Source organism: Neolamprologus multifasciatus, chromosome 7, assembly GCF_963576455.1.
Source record: "Neolamprologus multifasciatus chromosome 7, fNeoMul1.2, whole genome shotgun sequence".
Lineage (NCBI taxonomy): Eukaryota > Metazoa > Chordata > Actinopteri > Cichliformes > Cichlidae > Neolamprologus > Neolamprologus multifasciatus.
Genome location: NC_140445.1, coordinates 1,860,238 through 1,879,869, shown reverse-complemented (window position 1 = coordinate 1,879,869; position 19,632 = coordinate 1,860,238). Strand labels below are relative to the sequence as shown.

Genomic DNA, 19,632 nt, shown 5'->3' with positions numbered 1-19,632 from the left:
TGTGTGTGTGCGCCTCAGGTTTCACTGCAGAGCTATGAATAGACCGAGCTGTTTGCTGCTCTGCAGATGAACTCAGTTTTATCTTTTGCTGCTCATAACGAGCGCGCTGCAGCGTGACCGCCACACCTGCTCAGCACATTTCAGTCCTGCTGCTTCATGATGTGTGAACAATGTTTAGTCTTTAATGGACGGGTTAGAAAAGCAGAGCAGAGTTAAATTAAGCCAGTTTGTTTAATTTGTTGCTGTTGGAGTGAATCAGGGAGCTAAATGTGATGGATTCAAGCGTTTGGAGAATTCGTTTAAAGCACTTTGTCCTGCTGTGCCCCCGTGTGGCCGTGCTCGGTACTGTAAGAGTCCTTAAGCAGGTTCCTAACTGGGAAGGTGAAGTGGAAGAGTCTGCAGCCACAATCAGAACTAAACCTAAGGAAAGGTGCTTAAGTGCTTCCTTTATTAACTCCTTCTTAGCACTCGTGGAGACTGGAGCATCCTTCATGAAAGGAAAGCACCATCGGTGCAGATTGTGACTGCAGAGCCTTCAAATCAAACTGACCTCTGTCCAGTAAACTGTGTCATGTTATTTTAATTTTACCCTCAAAGAGCCCAAAAATCAAAATACGGCTGGTGAATTTGAGCTTCTCTGCCAACACAGCAGCAGAGAAGCTGAAACTCCCCAGCCATCGCTTCAGCTTCTCCTTTTCAGGGTCGCGGGGGCGCTGGAGCCTATCCCAGCTGTCATAGGGCGAGAGGCGGGGCACACCCTGGACAGGTCGCCAGTCTGTCGCAGGGCCAACACACACAGACAGACAACCATTCGTGCTCATATTCACACCTATGGGCAATTTGGATTAATTAATTAACCTATCATCACAAACTGAGCTGAAGTTCACCAGCCATATTTTGAGTTTTGGGCTCTTTGAGGGTAGCTTTGCATGAGTCACACCACCTTATGCTGAGCCCCACTGCAACCCCTGAGGCTAAGCATCGTTCAAAACTAGCCATCCTAGCTCCTCCCCCTTCCAAGAAAGTTTCCCTGTGATTGGCTGGGGCTGCCCCTCCCAAACAGCACGACCACGCTGCAGTCTCACTGCTTCAAAGACAGGGATCAGGTTCAAACTGAGCTGAGATCCACCAGCCATATTTTGATTTTTGGGCTCTTTGAGGGTAGCTTTGCATGAGTCACACCTCAGAGTAATCCCTCCTTCTTATGCTGAGCCCCACTGCAACCCCTGAGGCTAAGCATCGTTCAAAACTAGCCATCCTAGCTCCTCCCCCTTCCAAAAAAGTTTCCCTCTGATTGGCTGGGGCTGCCCCTCACAAACAGCAGGTTCAGTTTGCAGTTAAAAGGGATCGAGTTGGTGATTACATGCAGTCCGATAACAAAGCAGTTAACTGCTTAATCTGCAAAAGGTCTGCAGAGTCCAGCCTCAGGTCTGACGTAGTTGCTGCATGAGACCAACAAACCGACACAGGTGCTCAGCAACGTTTGTTTTAGTGGAATAAACAGACCACAACGTTTCTGTTTTGTTTGCAGTGAACGAGATCATCGACAGGGACATCGGTGGCCTGGTTGGCGGCGACCAACCCGACCGGTACGACTGGGAGCCAAAGTCCGGCGCCGGCACCTTACCGTTCTGCGGAGGCCCTCAGTAGCACCAGCGCTCTCAGGAACGTCGTTTTTCTTCTGCTGTTTGCACAAAGTGCTCCAAACTGATCTTCAAGTGCCTGAAAGCGTCAGACGACCGTTTCCTCGTCTGTCTCAGGAAACCGACTCGTACCTCACAGACAAACCAAAGATTTAACTTTTCATGAGCGAATCGGAGGAAGATTAAAGGGCTGAAATTTAACTTTGTTATAATAATTCTAACAATCGGTAACGTCAGACGTAAAATAAGAAAATTCTGTTATTTATTGGCCAGTAAATTACAAACAATCTATTTTTGATACTCTGGATCTGATCCTCAAACCTGAAATCCTTCAGCTGATTTACATTTTTATAGCTTTGTTTTACACGTTTACATTTCCTTCGCCCGGTTTAACGTTGACGCTCCTCGACCGAACTGTTGTGGTGTGACACGGCGTTCTAGAAACATGTTTAAGGTTGAAGTAAAAGAAAAACAAACTTGTTGTGTGTCCGAGTCTTTTCTTTCAGAGCCCGACGACCAACATGTGCGCTTACACAGGGAGGTCAGAGGTCACGGTTGGTAATATTAATCTACAGGAACAACCAGAAGCTGCGTAGAGTTAAAGAATGACTCGCACATGAAGACGGCTGCTGCTGTGTTTGCAGCAGAAAAAGATTTAAAAACAGAAAAGATGACGAACAAACGAGCTGCAGCAGAGACTTTTAATCTTTTCTAACACTCGTCGTCTTTGGAGCTGTGACATTGAGCTCCTGTGGTCAGCACCGTGAAGTCTGAAGGACCAATAAGAGCAGCTGTGGTTCAGTGTCCCGCCATCGTGTGGCCTTAAGCAGCTGCAGCTTTAAAGCCTTGAAGTAACAAAAGCTGCTGGTTGGTCCTTTAACACGAGCTCGCCTCAGATTTTTGATCTGACATCATGACGGGTATAAATAAACCGCGATCCCACCATGATGGCGACGGCGAGCTTCAGGTTCGTCACACAAAGAGCTGCTGGTCTGGGTCGGTTTGAACGAAGCAGAATTCCTCCACGGCCGAGTCCAACCCGGATGTCCAGCAGCTGTCTGCGCAGGTGTAGACTAGCACCGTCCCAAATTCCAGCTCCACCCCTGCACCGCCGCGCTCGCCCTGCAGCAGGCTTACCAGCGCGGGCATCAGCTGCAGCTCGAACGTCCGGGAGCCTCCGCAGGAGCCGCACGCCGGCACCAGCTGCGCCACGTTGGACGGCGGCTCGGAGATGAAGAGCGGCTTCCCGCCGCGGCAGTAGCGCAGGATCTGCTGCGGACACGCCGAGATCGTCTTCATGAACCTGGAGAAGACGGCGTCTCCGTGTCGGGCTCTGGTCTTCTCATACTTCTCGTCCCCGCCTCCTCCGCTTCCCTCTAACTCCCCCACCGCCACGCCCTCTCGCCTCTCGTACTCCCTCAGCAGCTCCTGAGCGTGCTCCAGGTCGCTGTCCTCCCCGCACACATCCGTCTCCTCCACCACGCTGATGAAGAATGGACAGAAGGCGGTCACGTCCTCCTGCGAGTCTCCCAGACTGAGGTCACAAAGACGGCTGCTGACGTCTGTCTCACCACCTGTCAGGGAAAAAAGAACCATAAGATGACCTCACCTGCCTGTCAGAAGGTGAAAAAATAAAAAATAAAGGTGAAGATGAGGAGATGGTTAACAGGAAGAGAGGAGAAGAGGGATGGAGAGAGACGCCTGCCGAGGAAGGAAAATAATAAAAACAGAAACCACAGCAAACTCTAACATGACAGCAAATCATAAATGTAACTGAGCAGCTCACAGAACTAACAATACAAGAGATTTTTAATTCAGTTCAGCTGCATTTATAAAGCACCAAATCACAACAACAGCTGTGGCGCTTTGTATTGCACAGTAGATCGCACAATAATACATACACAGAAAAACCCAACAATCATATGACCCCCTATGAGCAGCACTTTGGCGACAGTGGGAAGGAAAAACTCCCTTTTAACAGGAAGAAACCTCCAGCAGAACCAGGCTCAGGGAGGGGCGGGGCCATCTGCTGTGATTGGTTGGGGTGAGAGAAGGAAGACAGTCTGTTCCTTCTAATATATGTTCCAAGTATTTAATTCCTGTACTACTCCAATCTGGGAAGTTCATCATATTATTGTTCTGTAGTATGTCGGGGTTCTTCCACATAGGTGTGATTTGCATGGGATTAATGAAGTCAGTCATTTTTATTAACTATGCTGTCAGAGGAGCTGATGTTGATGCTATTGAAGCATACATGTCCTGGGATGTTTCTGTGAATGGTAGGCCCGAAATCTCTATTTTATTGCATAGTGGCTGTTCTGCGTCTGGGCAGGGCTCCTCTAAGAAGCCATGTTTGAACCACCCTGAGATGAACTGTTAAGAAGTAGCGCTGAAAGACGACCTCTATCCTTGGTCCTTTGTAGTGTAACGAGAAAAGATCTTCAAATTTACAAGAACCTCAAAGGAACAGGAGAAAAAATGGCTATGAAATATAATCTATATATAAAATATGGCATCCTTTAGAATAAAACTTTCAAATTTAAGAGAAAAGAAAAGTCCAGCCCTACCTGCTGCCTCTGGGGCTCCTGTCTCCTCCTTCACAGGTGTGTCCTGCTTCGCACCTCCTCCCCATCCATCATTATCTTCCTCTCCCACCATCCCCCAGTCGTCAGCGGTGTCACACCAGTCAGTGACCCGCATAGGAGCCTCCTGAGCCGGTGCAGGCGGCCCGGGTGTCCGCACCTCTGCCTCCAGGCACTGTGAGCGGAGCACCGCCCAGCACTCTGACCGACCGCTACACTCAGCTCCCGGGCACGCGAAGAGGTGGAGGTTCCTGTGGTGCGGAGACGTGTCCACGGGGCAGTACACCTGAACCACGTGGACTAGCGGGACTCTGCAGCGGCCGCATCGCGGTGACCGGGCAGCGATGCCCGGCGGCCAGTCCGGCCGACCCCCTACTTTGTTGGTCAGATAGGAGCACCGGTGCTTCTTGGAGTCGATCTCTCCGTCACACAGCCCGAGCAGAGACACCTCCTGAGCGCGTGAGGCCATCTTTAAAAAAAACAAAAAACGCCGACCGGAAGTGGAGTTCAGCGTGGGAGGTCCCTCACCAAAATACCACCGACTGGAGTCAAATGAAAATATAGACACGGGAAGTGTGTCACTGAACTATAAATTACACGATACACGAAATTACACGATAAAACGAAACCATTATTATATAAATACTATAAATATTTTATATTATAATATATAACTATTTATATACGCCGTTAGTTTACATTTTTCACAGCTTTTAAAGATTTTAACTTTTAAAAAGTCCAACAGTCATTGGTCCAAATATAAGCGCTTGTGTTTCACGAGGGGCCAAATTCAAGACTTTGAAAATAAAAGTGAAAACAGCGAAGAGATGAAAAATTGAAGTCTCCGTATGTTGTATACTCATCGTGTGTTCAATAAAGTTCTTTTAAAATAAATAAATAAATAGAAGTCTCGACTTCCGACGCCGTGACAAGCAATTTCCGGGTGTAGCACTTTCAACTTAAAAGCAGCTTCCAAAGTGAAAGCTAAAAAGAAAAAAAAGACAACTTAAATTTAATCAAATTTATTTACAGTTTTACAGATTTTTTTTTTAAACCAATAAATACATTTAATCAGTTTTTAAACTGCTGTGTGTATCCAAACAAATGTTCAGCACTAGTTGCTGTCATTCTTTCCCCTCTTTATAAGAATTTAGGAGAATATGAAAATGTTACGACGAAAAATTGGCAAATTTACGAGAAAATGTAAAATATTGTGTGGAGAAACTTGCAAACCAAGAAATAAAACAGGAAAAAAAAATGAAAACTAAAATTAGAGGATGAAAAGGAAATTGATATGAAACCTTTCTAACATAAAAGCCAGCAAATTTATAAGGAAAATGTTTAAATGTATGAGAGAGAGTAAAATTATGAGATTTGTTAAAATAAATTACACATTTATGAGGAAAATGGTCAGTTTACAAGAAAACCTACAATAATTTTATTAGAACGAAAACAAAATCTGCAAATTTATGAGAACGAACTCAGAAATTCAAGAACAAAACAAACATTAGACGCATTAAATAATTGGTTTTAAGAATATTTCTCATCTCTCTATTCTTCGCTCTTCCTCACCTGATTATTATTCTCAATTATTAGTGAGTTATTTATTAATTTATCTTTTCTGCTGCTGTTTGATGGTCTGCGCCCTGTCCTGTAAGAATAAACTCACTTCACTGCACCATTATTGGAGCTCCTGTGTTTTTTAGATCAGATGATAAAACAGCTGCAGTGGCTTTGAAACCCTGCACAAATCTTTCAGGAATTAAATGAATGGTTTGACAGAAGCTGGTAATAACAGGATTTTAATATCTACGTACAGCCAGAGCCTTTAAAAATGATCTCTGGGAGCGAGTGTTCTGGTTTCAGTCTGAAGAACATGTCCCTGAATGATTTAAACAAAGTTAGAACAGAGCGATTTCTCACTATAAAGCAGTAAAGAGCTGGCTGCATAATTTACGGCCTAATGTAATTACATGTAATCCCTCCTCGTGTATACATTTTTCTCTACATTGACCGTTTCCCCCTCAGGGCCGCTGCGGGAGCTGTGAAATGATTTCCCGCGGTGTGTAACCGCCTCTAATGTCCCCTCCTCTCTCTGCTAATTAGCTCCAGTGTGAGGAGCCTCTGAGCGGAGCCTCCGTTAGTGAAACCACAGCAGAGGTTTCTCTGAATCAACACGTTTTAGCTCATTTACTGCAAAGCAGCCGCACTTTGAATCTCTGCTGAGTTTTTAATCATAGCAGCGGCTTTCAGATCCATCTCGGTGCTCCCCAGCAGGTGCTGGTTTCACTTCACATCATTACGCTCTCAGAGTAAACTGAGAGGCTCGACGCTGCAGATAGATAATTCATCCCGTTTGATGGAAGATTTCACTTTAGCTTTATATCTCCTGGCTACGTGGGCGCTTTTAAATCTCTCCTCAAAATCCATCTTATAGATCGGCTCTGCTGCAAAGTTAGTTCACGTTTTATTTCCTCTCATTTTATTTTATCAATCCCATTATCTCGCTTTCAAGCTGACGTTTTCCAGAGGAGCACATAAACACTTTTAGGAATATGAGGAGATGTGTTATATATTTGAACGCAAAGAGTACACAAGGCATTCAGCTTATTCAGTTTAAATCAATTCAAAGGCTCAATAGCAAAACAGTTTGTTGTTCCAGATGCCGAAAAATCAGCTTCGTCTTTCTAAGACTTGAGGTCATGGTAAAGGGTTTCTGAGTGGACCATGAGCTCCTCTGTAGAGTCAGTGTGTCACTGTGTCCCACAGCTGAAGCTTGGACCAAACCGGGTCATAAACAGGACAAAGATCCCAGCACAGCAGCAGATCTGCAACAGAACGACTGAAGAAGAGAAGAACGGAGCTGCTGCAGAGCTCAGAGAGCTGTGCATGAGCGGATGCTGCAAACCTCAACGAGCTGAAGCAACAAAACTCCTCCACAGTGATGAGACAGACTAATAAAGTCACACAGGAACCATCGCTGCAGGTTATTGGTGCTGAAGGAGGTTCTACAAGCTTCAGAATAAAGTGGAACTCGTGCAGAATGAACTCTGTCTCAGTGAGTCTCCTGTTAGCAGCAGAAGGTAATTAACAGCGATGGCTCTGAATCTCATCAGAGCTGCTGAGGTCTGACACTCTCCTCCTCTGCTGGACCAGAAGATGCAGGCTCGACGCCAAAGCGAGCGCTCCGGGTGACCCGCTCCATCAGTTTATGACACAAGAATGTATATCAGCTAGAAACAGAGAGGGGAGGTGCACCTGCAAAATACTGAGACTTACTGAGGAGGAGGAAAAAATATTAGAAGCTGGCAAAAAATATCAGTTTTGCAGGCAAAACGTTGATTTGATGCACTTAATAATTATTATATGAAATTTACATTACTCTGATGGATCTGTGGGTTACAGAATCAAAGCCTGAGACATCGATATTTAATCTCCAGCCCGATGAAATCAGCTTGAGGCTGAAAAACGTGAGCGCTTTTCATTTTGATATTATTTTTATGACAGTAACGGAACAAAGCACAAGGCAAAGAGGCAGTGGTGACCAGTGGGCTTAGGTTGGTCACAGGTCACTCTGATCCCTCTGGCGGGCCGACTGCAGATAACCTTTTGACCTTCACTGAAAGGAGGAGGAGCTGGCGATGTGCTTCACCTTTCCTTTCTTAAAAACTTCTGATAATCTAAGTGGGTGGAAATGAGGGACCCCTCTCCCCGGTGGGGTGTAGCCTCTCGTCTCTGTCGCCTTCATATCTCCTTAGTTTCCTTATTTCGTCACATGCATCCTCTTCTGCCCCCTGTGGTGGAGGCAGAATGAAGACGACAGTGTGCACAGATGCTGAGTCTAAAACAACCTCGCTCCTGCACACTTATCACAAAGATGCCACGTGCGCGTATGTTTTACACCGTGAGAAGACCACGCCCCCCACGCTGAATAAAACCTCACACCGACCTTTAAGTCACCAAACTTTAAGCTGCCTTTTGCTTTTAATTAATCATACAGTGATGTGAACCCTGCTGCTTAAGATGCTCAAAGAGGATTCACTGACCAGCGCATCCGGATATGTGCAGGGCGGCGGAGGATCATAAACTCCTGGATCTGCATCGCTCACTGAGTTCAGAGTTCAGTCGGGGTGTCTTTGTTTCACTGCTCACGTGTGACGACATTAGCAGGGGTTTTATTTTTGACTGAATATATTTGAGATCCGTTTACAGTTTTTTCTGAATGCTTAAACCCTAACTGTGATTCTTACAGCACAATTTCTAAAACTATTAATACTTATAGCAAAACCACTCACTGAGTTTGCAAAACTAAAAGCACAAACACTGCTTTGCACTCAGTTTGCCATTTTGTAACACACACTTTGCAAACCCGTAGCTACAATCCACTGCACAGCACTCTTTTTGCAGAACTGTAAACACAACTCACTGCTTTACACTCAATTTCCAAATGATCAATGCACTCCTAGCAAAACTATACGCATTTAAGGCCATTATTTACACTATTTTGCCAACTGTCTGGCACACTGCCACATGTAAAAACTTTTTTAGATCATTAGTTCACTTTGCAATCAGCCCAAGCACTATAATACAGGTAAGCTCTGTGTGTGGAGTACAATGGAGGGAGCAGGAAGAGTGAGAAGTAGAGGAGGCCGAGGAAGAGGACGTGGAGGTGAAGAAGTAGGAAGAAGAGGACGACAAGGACAAGGAGGAACAAGAGGAGGACGAGGAGGGGGGAGAGGAGGACGAGGAGGGGGGAAGAGGACGAGGAGGGGGCAGAGGAAGGGTAAGAAGAGTAAGAAATAGAATTGCTGATGACATCAGAGCTACAATAGTGGACCATGTAATCAACTGTGGAATGACCCTGAGGGAAGCTGGCCAACGGGTTCAGCCTAACTCAAGCCGCTACACTGTAGCAAGTATCATAAGGATATTTTGAAATGAGAATCGGTTAGTACAGTCACTTTGCACTAAGATTTGTAGCACTGCCATATGCTGATGAGAAACACAACAATACCATAGATGTAAAAATACTGAAATTGTTACTTTACAGAATTGCTAGATGACCAGATGCTGGGGCAGAGGAAGCATGTTCACTGCAGACCAAGAAACCCATATAGTCAATATGGCGATTGCAAATAATCCTATACTTGGTAATAAACACTTGTGTTTGTTTTGATGTGTGTGAATAAACACCAGTACTTGAAGTTTGGATCCGTCTATGCTTATGGATCTATGACAAAAGTATGAGCTCAAACTGACATGGCCTAGCTTGTACACAGAGAAAGCAAAAGCCAGATGTGTTTTGTATTCATACCATCAGTGTGCAGTTGGCGCATTGTGTGCTTAGTAGATGATGGCTTGTGTGTACTGTTTGATACGAAAACACCATTTTTACGAAGGTGTGAAGAGTTAATCTAGCTGTGTTCGCTTTTGCAAGAGAACTACAATGTTTTGATAATTGGGTGACAGGTTTTCTTATTTGTGTGTAGAGTTTTGCAAAAATAGCCAATAGTTACAAAAAATGTGCTTAAGCAATCAGAAAAAACTGTAACTGCGTCTTAACGGCTCCACAAAGCTCTCAGCTTTCACACAGACTCAGCCAGGAGCCTTTAAGAAGGTTGCAGTTCCTCTAATTGACATATTTTGTCAACACACAGTTGGTGTGGAGTGCCCACTATTCTATTCTATTCTATTCTATTCTATTCTATTCTATTCTACTCTATAGTCTGGTTCCAAGTGTGGATCAGCCCCCACAGACTCCCATGTCAAACATTAGAGCATAAAAAACACATTTATAACCTGGTAAAAAGAAGAAAGTCGGGCCTCCTGACTGGCGGGTGACACATGTGCCACGTTTGGCATCCCTGAACCGGATCTGTGGTCCAAGTTTCTGCGGTTAATGTAATTATGGGAGCAATAACGTCGGTGCTGTGCGGTTAATTGTACCAACAAAGAAGTTTGTGTCACACTGTTCTCGAACAACCCTTTAAAAACTCCCCTACGAGCTCACAGGTATTACAGATAAAATCCATCAAAGCCGTTTGATTTATATTTTCATCTTCAGCTGCTGCGTCTTCTAAATACTTTGATGCAGGTTTGAGGCGAATGACTTCATTTCAAAGTGAGTGTCACCATCCAAACCTGCTAAATGATGAATGAGTGGACAAAAGAAAAGAAATGTGCAACTTATCTGCTGCTGGGTATTTAAAGATACATGCACACAGTCGACATGCATGAATATTTCTGTCTGGAGGCTCTGCCTGTTATTTACTTCCTGTACGTCTCCACCTGCACGGTTACAGTTTGTCTGCTTCCTACCTTCTAATTAAGGATTTACTATCAACTATTAATCCACAAATTCAGCTTCATACACACCGACACATCTCTACTGTACACATTACACAAGGCAGCGTGATTAAAGAGCATGAAAGCATCTCTGCAGTCCACCGAGACAAGGATTCAGATCATGATCAGAAAACACTGATGATGATGATGATGAAAGCGATGATCAGCTCTTTTGAGGTCAACACACAGATCAAAATATTTTAGATGTTCAAAAAAGAGAAGAAGCAGGAGAGAGAGATGAAAGCAAAGAAGAACACGTCTTATAAAAGATATAAAAGCCTCAGCGTGTCGTTCAGACACGTTATTATAAACCAGAGAGCTGCCAGCAGACTGTCCACGAAACGTGACCAGAAACAAAGAAAAGCTGCTATGAGCCAAATTGGCCAGAAGGTGGAGCCAGACCTTCATCAGTCTGGAAGCATGAGCCCGTATAATGAGAGTGAAGTTTATTCTTGCACTTCTTTGTTTTTATTTACATGATTTATCTGCATGTTAATGTATAGTTAGTTACAGCTACTGTAAGTGTGCAGACTGAACTTTTGCATTGCCTGTCGGAGGAGTCCTCGGCTGCAAACAGCGTCGGAGAGAGTCGTTATCTATTTAACTGCAGCAGGTAGGAAAGGTTTCTGTCCTTGTTACTGCAGAGTTGAAGGAACCTGCTGCAGTAGGTCATGCAGTGGGTGTGAGGTGGTGTCCGGTATGTTCAGCAGTTTGTGGAGCTTCCTTTACTCGGTAACGACCTGCAGGAGCTCCAGAGTCCCAGCACTGAGCCTCTCTCATCAGCTTGTTCTCCCTCGTGGTGTCGCTGGCTCTGATGCGTCTACTCCAACAGATGACTGCGATAAATAATAAAAAAAATGCATTAGCTATAAATAATAAAAGGGGGTTAAAAAAAAGATGTCAGTTTACTTTAAATGGCTGAAGAAGTAACAGTCATGTGACAGCTTTGGTTACGTTCCTCCCTCAGGCTTACTTTGTGCGACAGAGCGTGGTTAAGGAACTGTGCTGTATATAAAAGATGGATTTCAACACGCAGCATCATTGGTCCTGATTTTGAAGCCCAATTGTTGCATTAACGTATTTGCATTACGTCACGCTGAGCTCCCAAATTTCTGACAGAGATCAAAATGTTCAGATAAGTGATTTTTTTTTACCTTTGCTGTTCCAGACGGACTTCCTTCCTCTTTCATCCCCTTTTCTCCGATCACTGGGGACGCAGCAGCCGTGAACACATTTATCTGAGCGTCCCATTATCCCATTCATGTATTCAGGGAAACACGGAGGCCTGCCGAGGCTTTCTCACTGTTAGGGGACAAGTGAAGCCTCTCAGAGCAGCAGCCACTTCTCTTCATACGTCCTTTCACTTCCACTTTAACCACCTGAAGTTTGAAACAACGTTCCTGCAGCTCACAGCTGTTAGAGTTGACCACGTGATGTTTTCCTGCTTTCTTCTGTGTCTTTGAATCTCTGTGTCTCCTTCATGGAGGCTGACGGCGTCGGACAGTTTGGATTTGCAACATGAAAGTCGGATTTTCACTGGTCGATTCCTGTAGACTCACAGATCAGGGTCGGTGTGCGCTGAAGCTGCCGTTTGCTAACCTTTGCATCCCAAAGCAAAGCAGCGACTTTGATATTCTTTCTGTTTGTGTGGCCAGAAGGAGCCCTGACGGTGGGAGCGCCTCGCTTTTCTTCCATGTTGGAGGAAAGTCCTTCAAGTCCAAAACTATCCAGCCGATCAGTGCGAAGCACAAACGTCTGAACAGGTCGTGAACCAAACCTGCAACCTCCAATGTCCTCGTGCAGAGTTTCCCAACAGTTTCATGAAGCATGCGGCTGAAATCTGACCGAACGGTCTGAATTAGCACCGGAGAAACTGGTCTCACTGTGAGCCTTTACATCACTGCACCAAAGGTCACCTGGTGTGATCTGGAAGGACCGCAGCCTTTGACACTCTGTGAAAGAGAAAAAGATGCTTTTTTATTCTAAGCTACAGGACGAAGAACACAACGTGTGTTTACCGTAGCTTTGTTTACTTATGTGGTTCTAGTTTACATCCATCCATCGTCTCCTGAGGTGTTAAGGCTGGCCGGTATGTTTGGAGAGCGGACCCAAAAGCAGACGCAGGAGAGAGGAAACAAAGTATAACAAAAAGCAAGACGTTTATTAGGCTGAATGCATGAACACAAAACAAGGCAAGGTGAACTGGGGCAGAACTAAAGTAAAACTAAACTGGGAACAGCTAAGAAATGAACATGAATTTGAGCAGGTGCATGCAAACACCAAGACCTGGCGTGACATGAAGTGATGCAAACAGACAAACAGACACTGAACAGAGCGAGACAGAGGACTAATAAGGTAACGAGGAAAGGAAACACCTGAGGAAACACAGCTGACACAGATAAACATGATGCCACAGGGAAGTAAATCACTGACCTCCCATACCAGCTGAGATATAATGTGTCTTAAGTTCATTCTAGTCACATCAGCGGCTCCTCTGAGCGTAGAAGAGTAGCTCCTCACTTTTATGGCCCCTCCATGAATCATGGCCACGTGGTCCTCAGACCCGCCCTAGAGCTGGGTGTGGTGGAGGAGCTCAGCCCAGTCACATGGGCTGTATCCCAATTCAGGGTCTAATGCCTCAACGATGATCAAGGGCCGCGTACTCAAAGACCGCTAAGGCCGGAAGTGCGAGGCTTGTGAAATGGGACGGTCTAGCCTCCGTCGCGCTGCCCATGTTGCCTAGCAACCATGATACTAACAGCTGGAAACGTTTCATACAGCTTTGTGTGACAGAAATGAAGGAGAAAATCTTTTGTTTGTTTGTTTGTTTCTACATGAGCTTTGATCATTCTCTGATTAAGCTCAGCTATTGAACGGCGTATATTTTAAAGTAAAGGCTTTAAAACCAAGTTAGTACAAACGTCACTAATGTCACATGACTTTGCCGACATGTGGCCAACAGTAATGTTTTAATGTTCCTCGTTATTAAACATTTGCACATAAATAAGTGACATAATATTCAGTACTTACTTAAAGTTTACTCTTCGGGCGCCCCTCATCCGCCGTTTTTTTTTCAGCAAAATTATCCACACCCACCGCCGCGCTATGCATTCTGGGATATGTTGGGCCACGAAGTCTACACCGCCACGTCCTTAAAATTCAGGGAAATGAAGGACGCATTTGAGGGCCGCATTTCGAGCAGCCTTCGAATTGGGACAGCCTTCGTCGCGTCGCGGTGACGTAATCGGCCTTAAAATGCGGCCTTTAAGGCTGCAGACCCTGAATTGGGATACAGCCATGGACTCACACTGGAGGAGTCCAATCCCCAGCTGGCTAAACTTTTTAATGAGCCGTTAATTTAATCAGATCCCATCAAGGTTCTTTATGTTGCAAAGTGCCTAAAAAACAGGCATTTACAAAACAGCTGATGAACCTTCAACAACACTAAACGTGCAGATCACAGAAGGAAAAGCACTTTAGCGAAACTTGAGACTTCTCTGTCACTCTCAGTCCTGACAAACCCTGATCTGCACTGAGAAATAAAGCTGAGCTGACAGGTCTCAGTGGGGTCTGCTCGTGTGCAGCAGGCTTAGACTGGCGCTTGTGTCAACAGCCTCTGTGAAAAACTGTCTTCATTTCCACCTGCAGCTCGTCTCTACGTGCGGCAGACGCCCTGAGGCAACCACAATCACGACATGCAGCACTCTGGGTAATTATCCCAGTAACCGTCCTCAGACTGCCTGTCGTTGCCACGGCGCTGTTGCCCAGGTCAGCGCGGCATCACCTCAGCAGGAGAGGAATCGTTTTGGGTGGCGGTGTGAGATGGTTGTATTACAGAGTGTCTGAATGCTGAGCTGCTTATCAGCTCGACCACACCATCACTCTCTCAGTGGGACTTTGAGCCGCTAAATGGAGTTTTTTAATTGGTTCTGCTGCGTGGCGGGAGTCTCTGCCTGCTGTGGACGTGGCGTGCCGATCCTGGTCACACCCAGCGGAGGGTTCACGCTGTCGATAGCGGGGTCCATTTAGCTGCCACGGGTTTGTTTGGGGGGCAGTGCGATAACGGAGAGGGCGGTCGTGGAGCCGCAGGCGGCTGGGATTTAATTAGAACTGAATTAGCAGTAATATTTCAGACTTTCTCATATTTGATTTTATTACACTGCTTAGAGAAAATGACTCACAGTTCATCATCCTCTGAACACCTAAACTGGACTTGATAAAGCTCCTGGAGCCTCGATGGGAGGAATGAAACTGAGGAGGAAGTGCCAAAAAACCCGCAGTTCCTCTGGTGTCCACTTGAGGCTCCAGCAGCGAGTCGGTCCCTGTAGATGTTAAAATGTTCGTGTTTACAGCAGCAATAAACACACGTACTGCTATAAAACACGAACAGGAGTTTAAAATTTGCTTCACCAGGGGCGTGGCCCCTTTGACTGACAGGTGGATGGTGACACAGGCGGATGTAGCTATGAGGTGGCTTCACCTCAGGTAACAGACCTGCAGACCCTTAGACTGTATATAAAAGATGGACTCTGCAGTTTGGATTCTGGATGCTCCGTCTCAGTTTTCTGGAACCAGGATTTGAAGGACAACGTGCTGCAGTGACAGGTGGATACGCGGTAATTAACAGCCTCACCTGTCAGTCATAGAGACCACGCCCCTAACAGGTGACCTATAAAAATACTTTTTGTGTTGTTGTTTTTCATATATTCTGACTGAACTATCATTGTTGCCTTTCAGTGTGACGTAGTGTCCTACAGCATCGGTCCCCACAGTCGTTTGGTACCGGACTGTGAGAGTTGAGGCTTTTCAGGAGTTTTTATCATGTTTTAATCCTTTTTATCGTTAACTCGGTTTCCCCGAGTGTTATGAATAAATCTTTTTCTTTGGTACTGGTTTTGTTGTATTTATCTGCGACACCTTAAAGGGGACCGCTGTCCTACGTGACATGGATAAAATGACCAAAAACATGTTTAAATATCTTTAAAGGACAGCTGAGTCTCTAGGGGACATGCAGTTTTCCCCTCTTCTTAAATTTGTATCATTTCAGTTTTGTGAGGCTCACATTCACAGAAACAGGAAGTTCAACCATCTCATCTAAGAATACTGTTCATATTAATTACATGAAATAAATGACGGATTATTTATTTCGAGCATATGCGTACATATATACAGGAAGGAAAATACTGTCTTCTAGTACAACAGGTGCTTGAAAAGGAGTGGAAAGAAGTAATACCTATAAATCTATATGATACTTCTATAGACCACCGACACATATTCAGAGCTCGGGCATGTAGTTGTGCAGCTTCTTCCTGAGTGTTTGTAACATGTTCTCTAACTTATCATATGGGACACATTAGGGATGCACCGATACCGATACTGGTATCGGGTATCGGGGCCGATACTGTAAAATGTGTGTGTACTCATACTCGTAAAAGTTAACCGATACCATGAACCGATACCAACTTATTTCATTAGTCAGAGGGTGGCTGGTCATTTCTGTTGTAGTTTTTTAGATTGGCCACTAGGGGGACATCCTGCGCTAAACAGGCACAGGGTTAGGCGAGTGAGACTGGCAGCTCCAGATAAAAAAGAGAAACTGGAGGCTGCTGTAGCTAGGCTAAACAAAATGTCAGCAGTGTGGAACAGCCAACTTTAACTCAGGTTTTGGAAAAGCGAAGAAAAATGTCAAGAGAAAATCCACGAGCAGTTAAAATAACAGAGGCTCTGACTCATTTTATCGCTCTGGATGACCAGCCAATGCCGGTCGTGGAAAACATAGGATTGCACCGTCTTCTCAGCATACTCGAGCTGCGATATGAAATTCCCAACCGCCCACACATCAGGGAGATAATGGTGCCAAAACTTTCTGAAGAGGTAAAGACGAGCAGTGTGTGCACGATGTCAGTCCTTGGTTTAACGGCACAGTGGACTGATGATCCACGGGCAGATGAGGAGTTCGTCAATGCCAAATACTTTCGTTATTTTTTTTGTTTGTTTACAATATGGACACTCTGCAATAATTTAAAAGTTTATTTTATTCTTAAACCTAATTTGTATTTATTTTATTCCAAACAGAAGTGTTTATTTATTATTCTGAAAGCTCGAGACAGTGCCAATAGTTCAGTGATATTTTGTTAAATTACAATGTGGAGACTCTGCAATAATTTAACAGAAGTGCTTATTTTTCACTTGAAATTTTTTTGTGGTCATTTTTATTAAGATTTTATTTTTTATCAGCAGCGAATAAAATAAAACCTGTCTTCCAATTCATTGCATTTAATTAGCCAAGTTTGAATATCTTGACTGTATAAATAAGAAACTTGTATGATGAGGATATATATGAATTATACGAACTGCCTTTTTTTGTAGTGTGAAAAGAGAATTTAGTGTATTTTTATAATTATTTCCCCATAACTCAGCTACAGTTAACAGTACAGTATACAGAGACAATTATAATTTATAATTTTGTTCATGACTGAGATGCTTTTGGACATTTTGTTTTGTGTGTGTCTGTGTGTGAAGTATCCTAAGAGTTTATTCTCCTGTATTTGTGTCCCATCATTCACCTGATAGTTACCAAATATCATTGCTTTGTTTCACTAAGATTCAGGGATCATTTTTTGCTATCCATCCAAGTTTTTAACTTAATTTATTATTTACATTATTAATAAGTTCCTCATAATTATCCCCAGAAAAAAATATTAGTATCATCAGCAAATAATAATAAGTTTGATCACTTAGAAACATGACATTAATATATATGTTACATAGACAATAATAAAGTAACGGTTTTACACAATTATGTTGCAGCCGAGTGATCAAATCTCATTTTTAATGATAACGTCCATCCTTTATATACAGTCTATGGTATCGATATAAAATATTGAGTTTTGTGTCCTTGTTTTAACATCGCTGCAGGCGACACAGAGGAAGGAAACACACTCTGCTTCCTGCAAAATGAATCAGAATAAAAAGACGGTTCATACAGGAAGAGTCTCATTAAACTGTAATTTCAGCTTCATAAATGAGGTCTTATGAATTCACCCGTTAAGAGCTTCTGTTTGAGGTCTCTGACTGTCAGCGGCCGATAAAGACAACTTCAGACTCATTATGTGAAACATGAGAGCAGGAGGACACAAAGCGAAACGTGTCGGCGCTCTAAGAGCAGCAGATGAGTTTCATCCTGCTGCAGCCGCTCAATAGAAATTAATTTTCTGGCCTCGTGCAGTTTGTGTTTCGGGGTGTGACAATAAGAGCCGATTCTCATCTTCTCACAAACCTCACCGAGTGTCGCCTGAACTCCACGACCTGCAGCTGCGCTCCTCTTGCTCATCCCTCCTCTTCCTCCTCTGGAGAGCTTCGCTGAGGGCCTCAGGGGCTGCACACACTCCCTGGTTTCCTCTGTGTGCGTCACATGTCAGATGATGGTAGATATCAGAATCCATAATGACGACGGAGGATGAGTCCCAGAGGACGGCGGGTTCAGGAGCCGCTGACCTGCATCTTTAAGCAGAAGCTCTGCTGTCATGACGCCTCTGAGTAATCACACTTCATGAATTGGTAATTGTTGGGGGGGGGGCCACAGAGGGTCCGAGTCCCAGGAACAAACAGCACAGTCTCTGTATGAAACGCCCGGGAGAATTTATATGCAACCGGCTCGGTGTTGCTGTTTTTATTACTGCAACTCACCGAGTCTTTGTGTGGGATTCACGTCCTGTGGAGCTCCTGGAAACGCACAAACTGCACAACTGATAAATGAATTTAACTGGCAGATTAATCAGTAATGCGTGTGTGTGTGTGTGTGTGTGTAGGTGTGTAACAATAATTCTTTGTTACTATATTTTTGAATGTGTGCGTTGGCTGGTGCTCACAGTATGTTCACCGTATCCATGCAAGTGCGTGGAGGCTTTGTGTGTGTAGGAGGCGACTCTGTATTTGTGTTCATACTCAAGTAAGAAAAGCAAAACAAAAGTTATTCAAAGCAATGGAGAGAGAGCAGCTTTGCATGATTGAAAGAGGAAAATAATCCTTCTTTGTCTGATACTGGACGCTGGCGGACCCTCTGCTAAAAGCAAGTGTGTCCCCTCTCAGTGACAAACATCAAATCTGTGTTTGCTGCTGATGGCACAGCTGGTACAGTCAATCTATATGGGTCGGTTTCCTGGCACAGACGTGGCTTTTAAGCACAGTCCATAAACAGGGTTAAGTTCCGGGCTTTGGGAAGGCCAATCCAGACCCATTTCTAGACAACAAGGATCAAGCCTGCTCTGGACTGGAATCTGCTGGCACAGCTGCCCATGTGGAAAAGCCAAACGGAGAAAAGTTTGATGGTTCAACAAGACAAAGATGGAGCTGTTTGGAGGAGTAAAGGTGAGGCTTTCAACCCTGGGAGCACTGCAGCTGTGAAGCATGGTGGTGGTAGCATCACGCTCTGGGCCGTGGTTCTGGTACATTAGACAAAGTGGATGGAATAAAGAAGGAAGACGGACTCCAAAATCGTCAATTATACCTCAGATCAGCAGCTGGAAAATTGAAATGTGGACACAATCAAGTGTTCCAGCAGGACAATGATCCCAAACACACACCAGAACTGGTTTTGGATAAAGCAGCTTTGCATTAAAATGTCTTTCCGCCAAGAAGAAGCCAGAAGCTTGTCGATGGGTACCAAAAGCATCCGGCTGAGGTTAGAGCTGGGCGATATGAGATTTTTTTATATCACGATATGTTTTTTCATTTCAGGCGATAACGATATACAGTGGGGCAAAAAAGTATTTAGTCAGCCACCGATTGTGCAAGTTCCCCCACTTAAAATGATGACAGAGGTCAGTAATTTGCACCAGAGGTACACTTCAACTGTGAGAGACAGAATGTGAAAAAAAAAATCCATGAATTCACATGGTAGGATTTGTAAAGAATTTATTCGTAAATCAGGGTGGAAAATAAGTATTTGGTCAATAACAAAAATACAACTCAATACTTTGTAACATAACCTTTGTTGGCAATAACAGAGGTCAAACGTTTACTATAGGTCTTTACCAGGTTTGCACACACAGTAGCTGGTA

At 44.4% G+C, this 19,632-nt stretch overlaps 2 protein-coding genes across 2 annotated transcripts in view; one reads left to right on the top strand and one right to left on the bottom strand.

Annotated features, from left to right (window-relative positions):
- LOC146513418 (nuclear factor of activated T-cells, cytoplasmic 3-like) overlaps positions 1-2,115 on the top strand; it is a 32,998-nt gene extending 30,883 nt beyond the window's left edge. The window contains exon 10 of the mRNA XM_085165408.1: positions 1,532-2,115. Within this exon, the coding sequence (XP_085021534.1) occupies positions 1,532-1,650 (119 nt within the window). The 3' untranslated portion in view covers positions 1,651-2,115. The remainder of the gene's footprint in view (positions 1-1,531) is intronic.
- Positions 2,116-2,330: 215 nt separating this feature from the next.
- On the bottom strand, positions 2,331-4,831 carry pdcd2l (programmed cell death 2-like). The gene is made up of 2 exons (XM_085165420.1): positions 4,211-4,831; positions 2,331-3,217 (listed from the first exon to the last, which is right to left on the bottom strand). Exons 1-2 carry the CDS (start codon positions 4,692-4,694, stop codon positions 2,616-2,618), a joined length of 1,086 nt encoding a protein of 361 aa, XP_085021546.1. The 5' UTR covers positions 4,695-4,831; the 3' UTR covers positions 2,331-2,615.
- Positions 4,832-19,632: the final 14,801 nt, after the last annotated feature.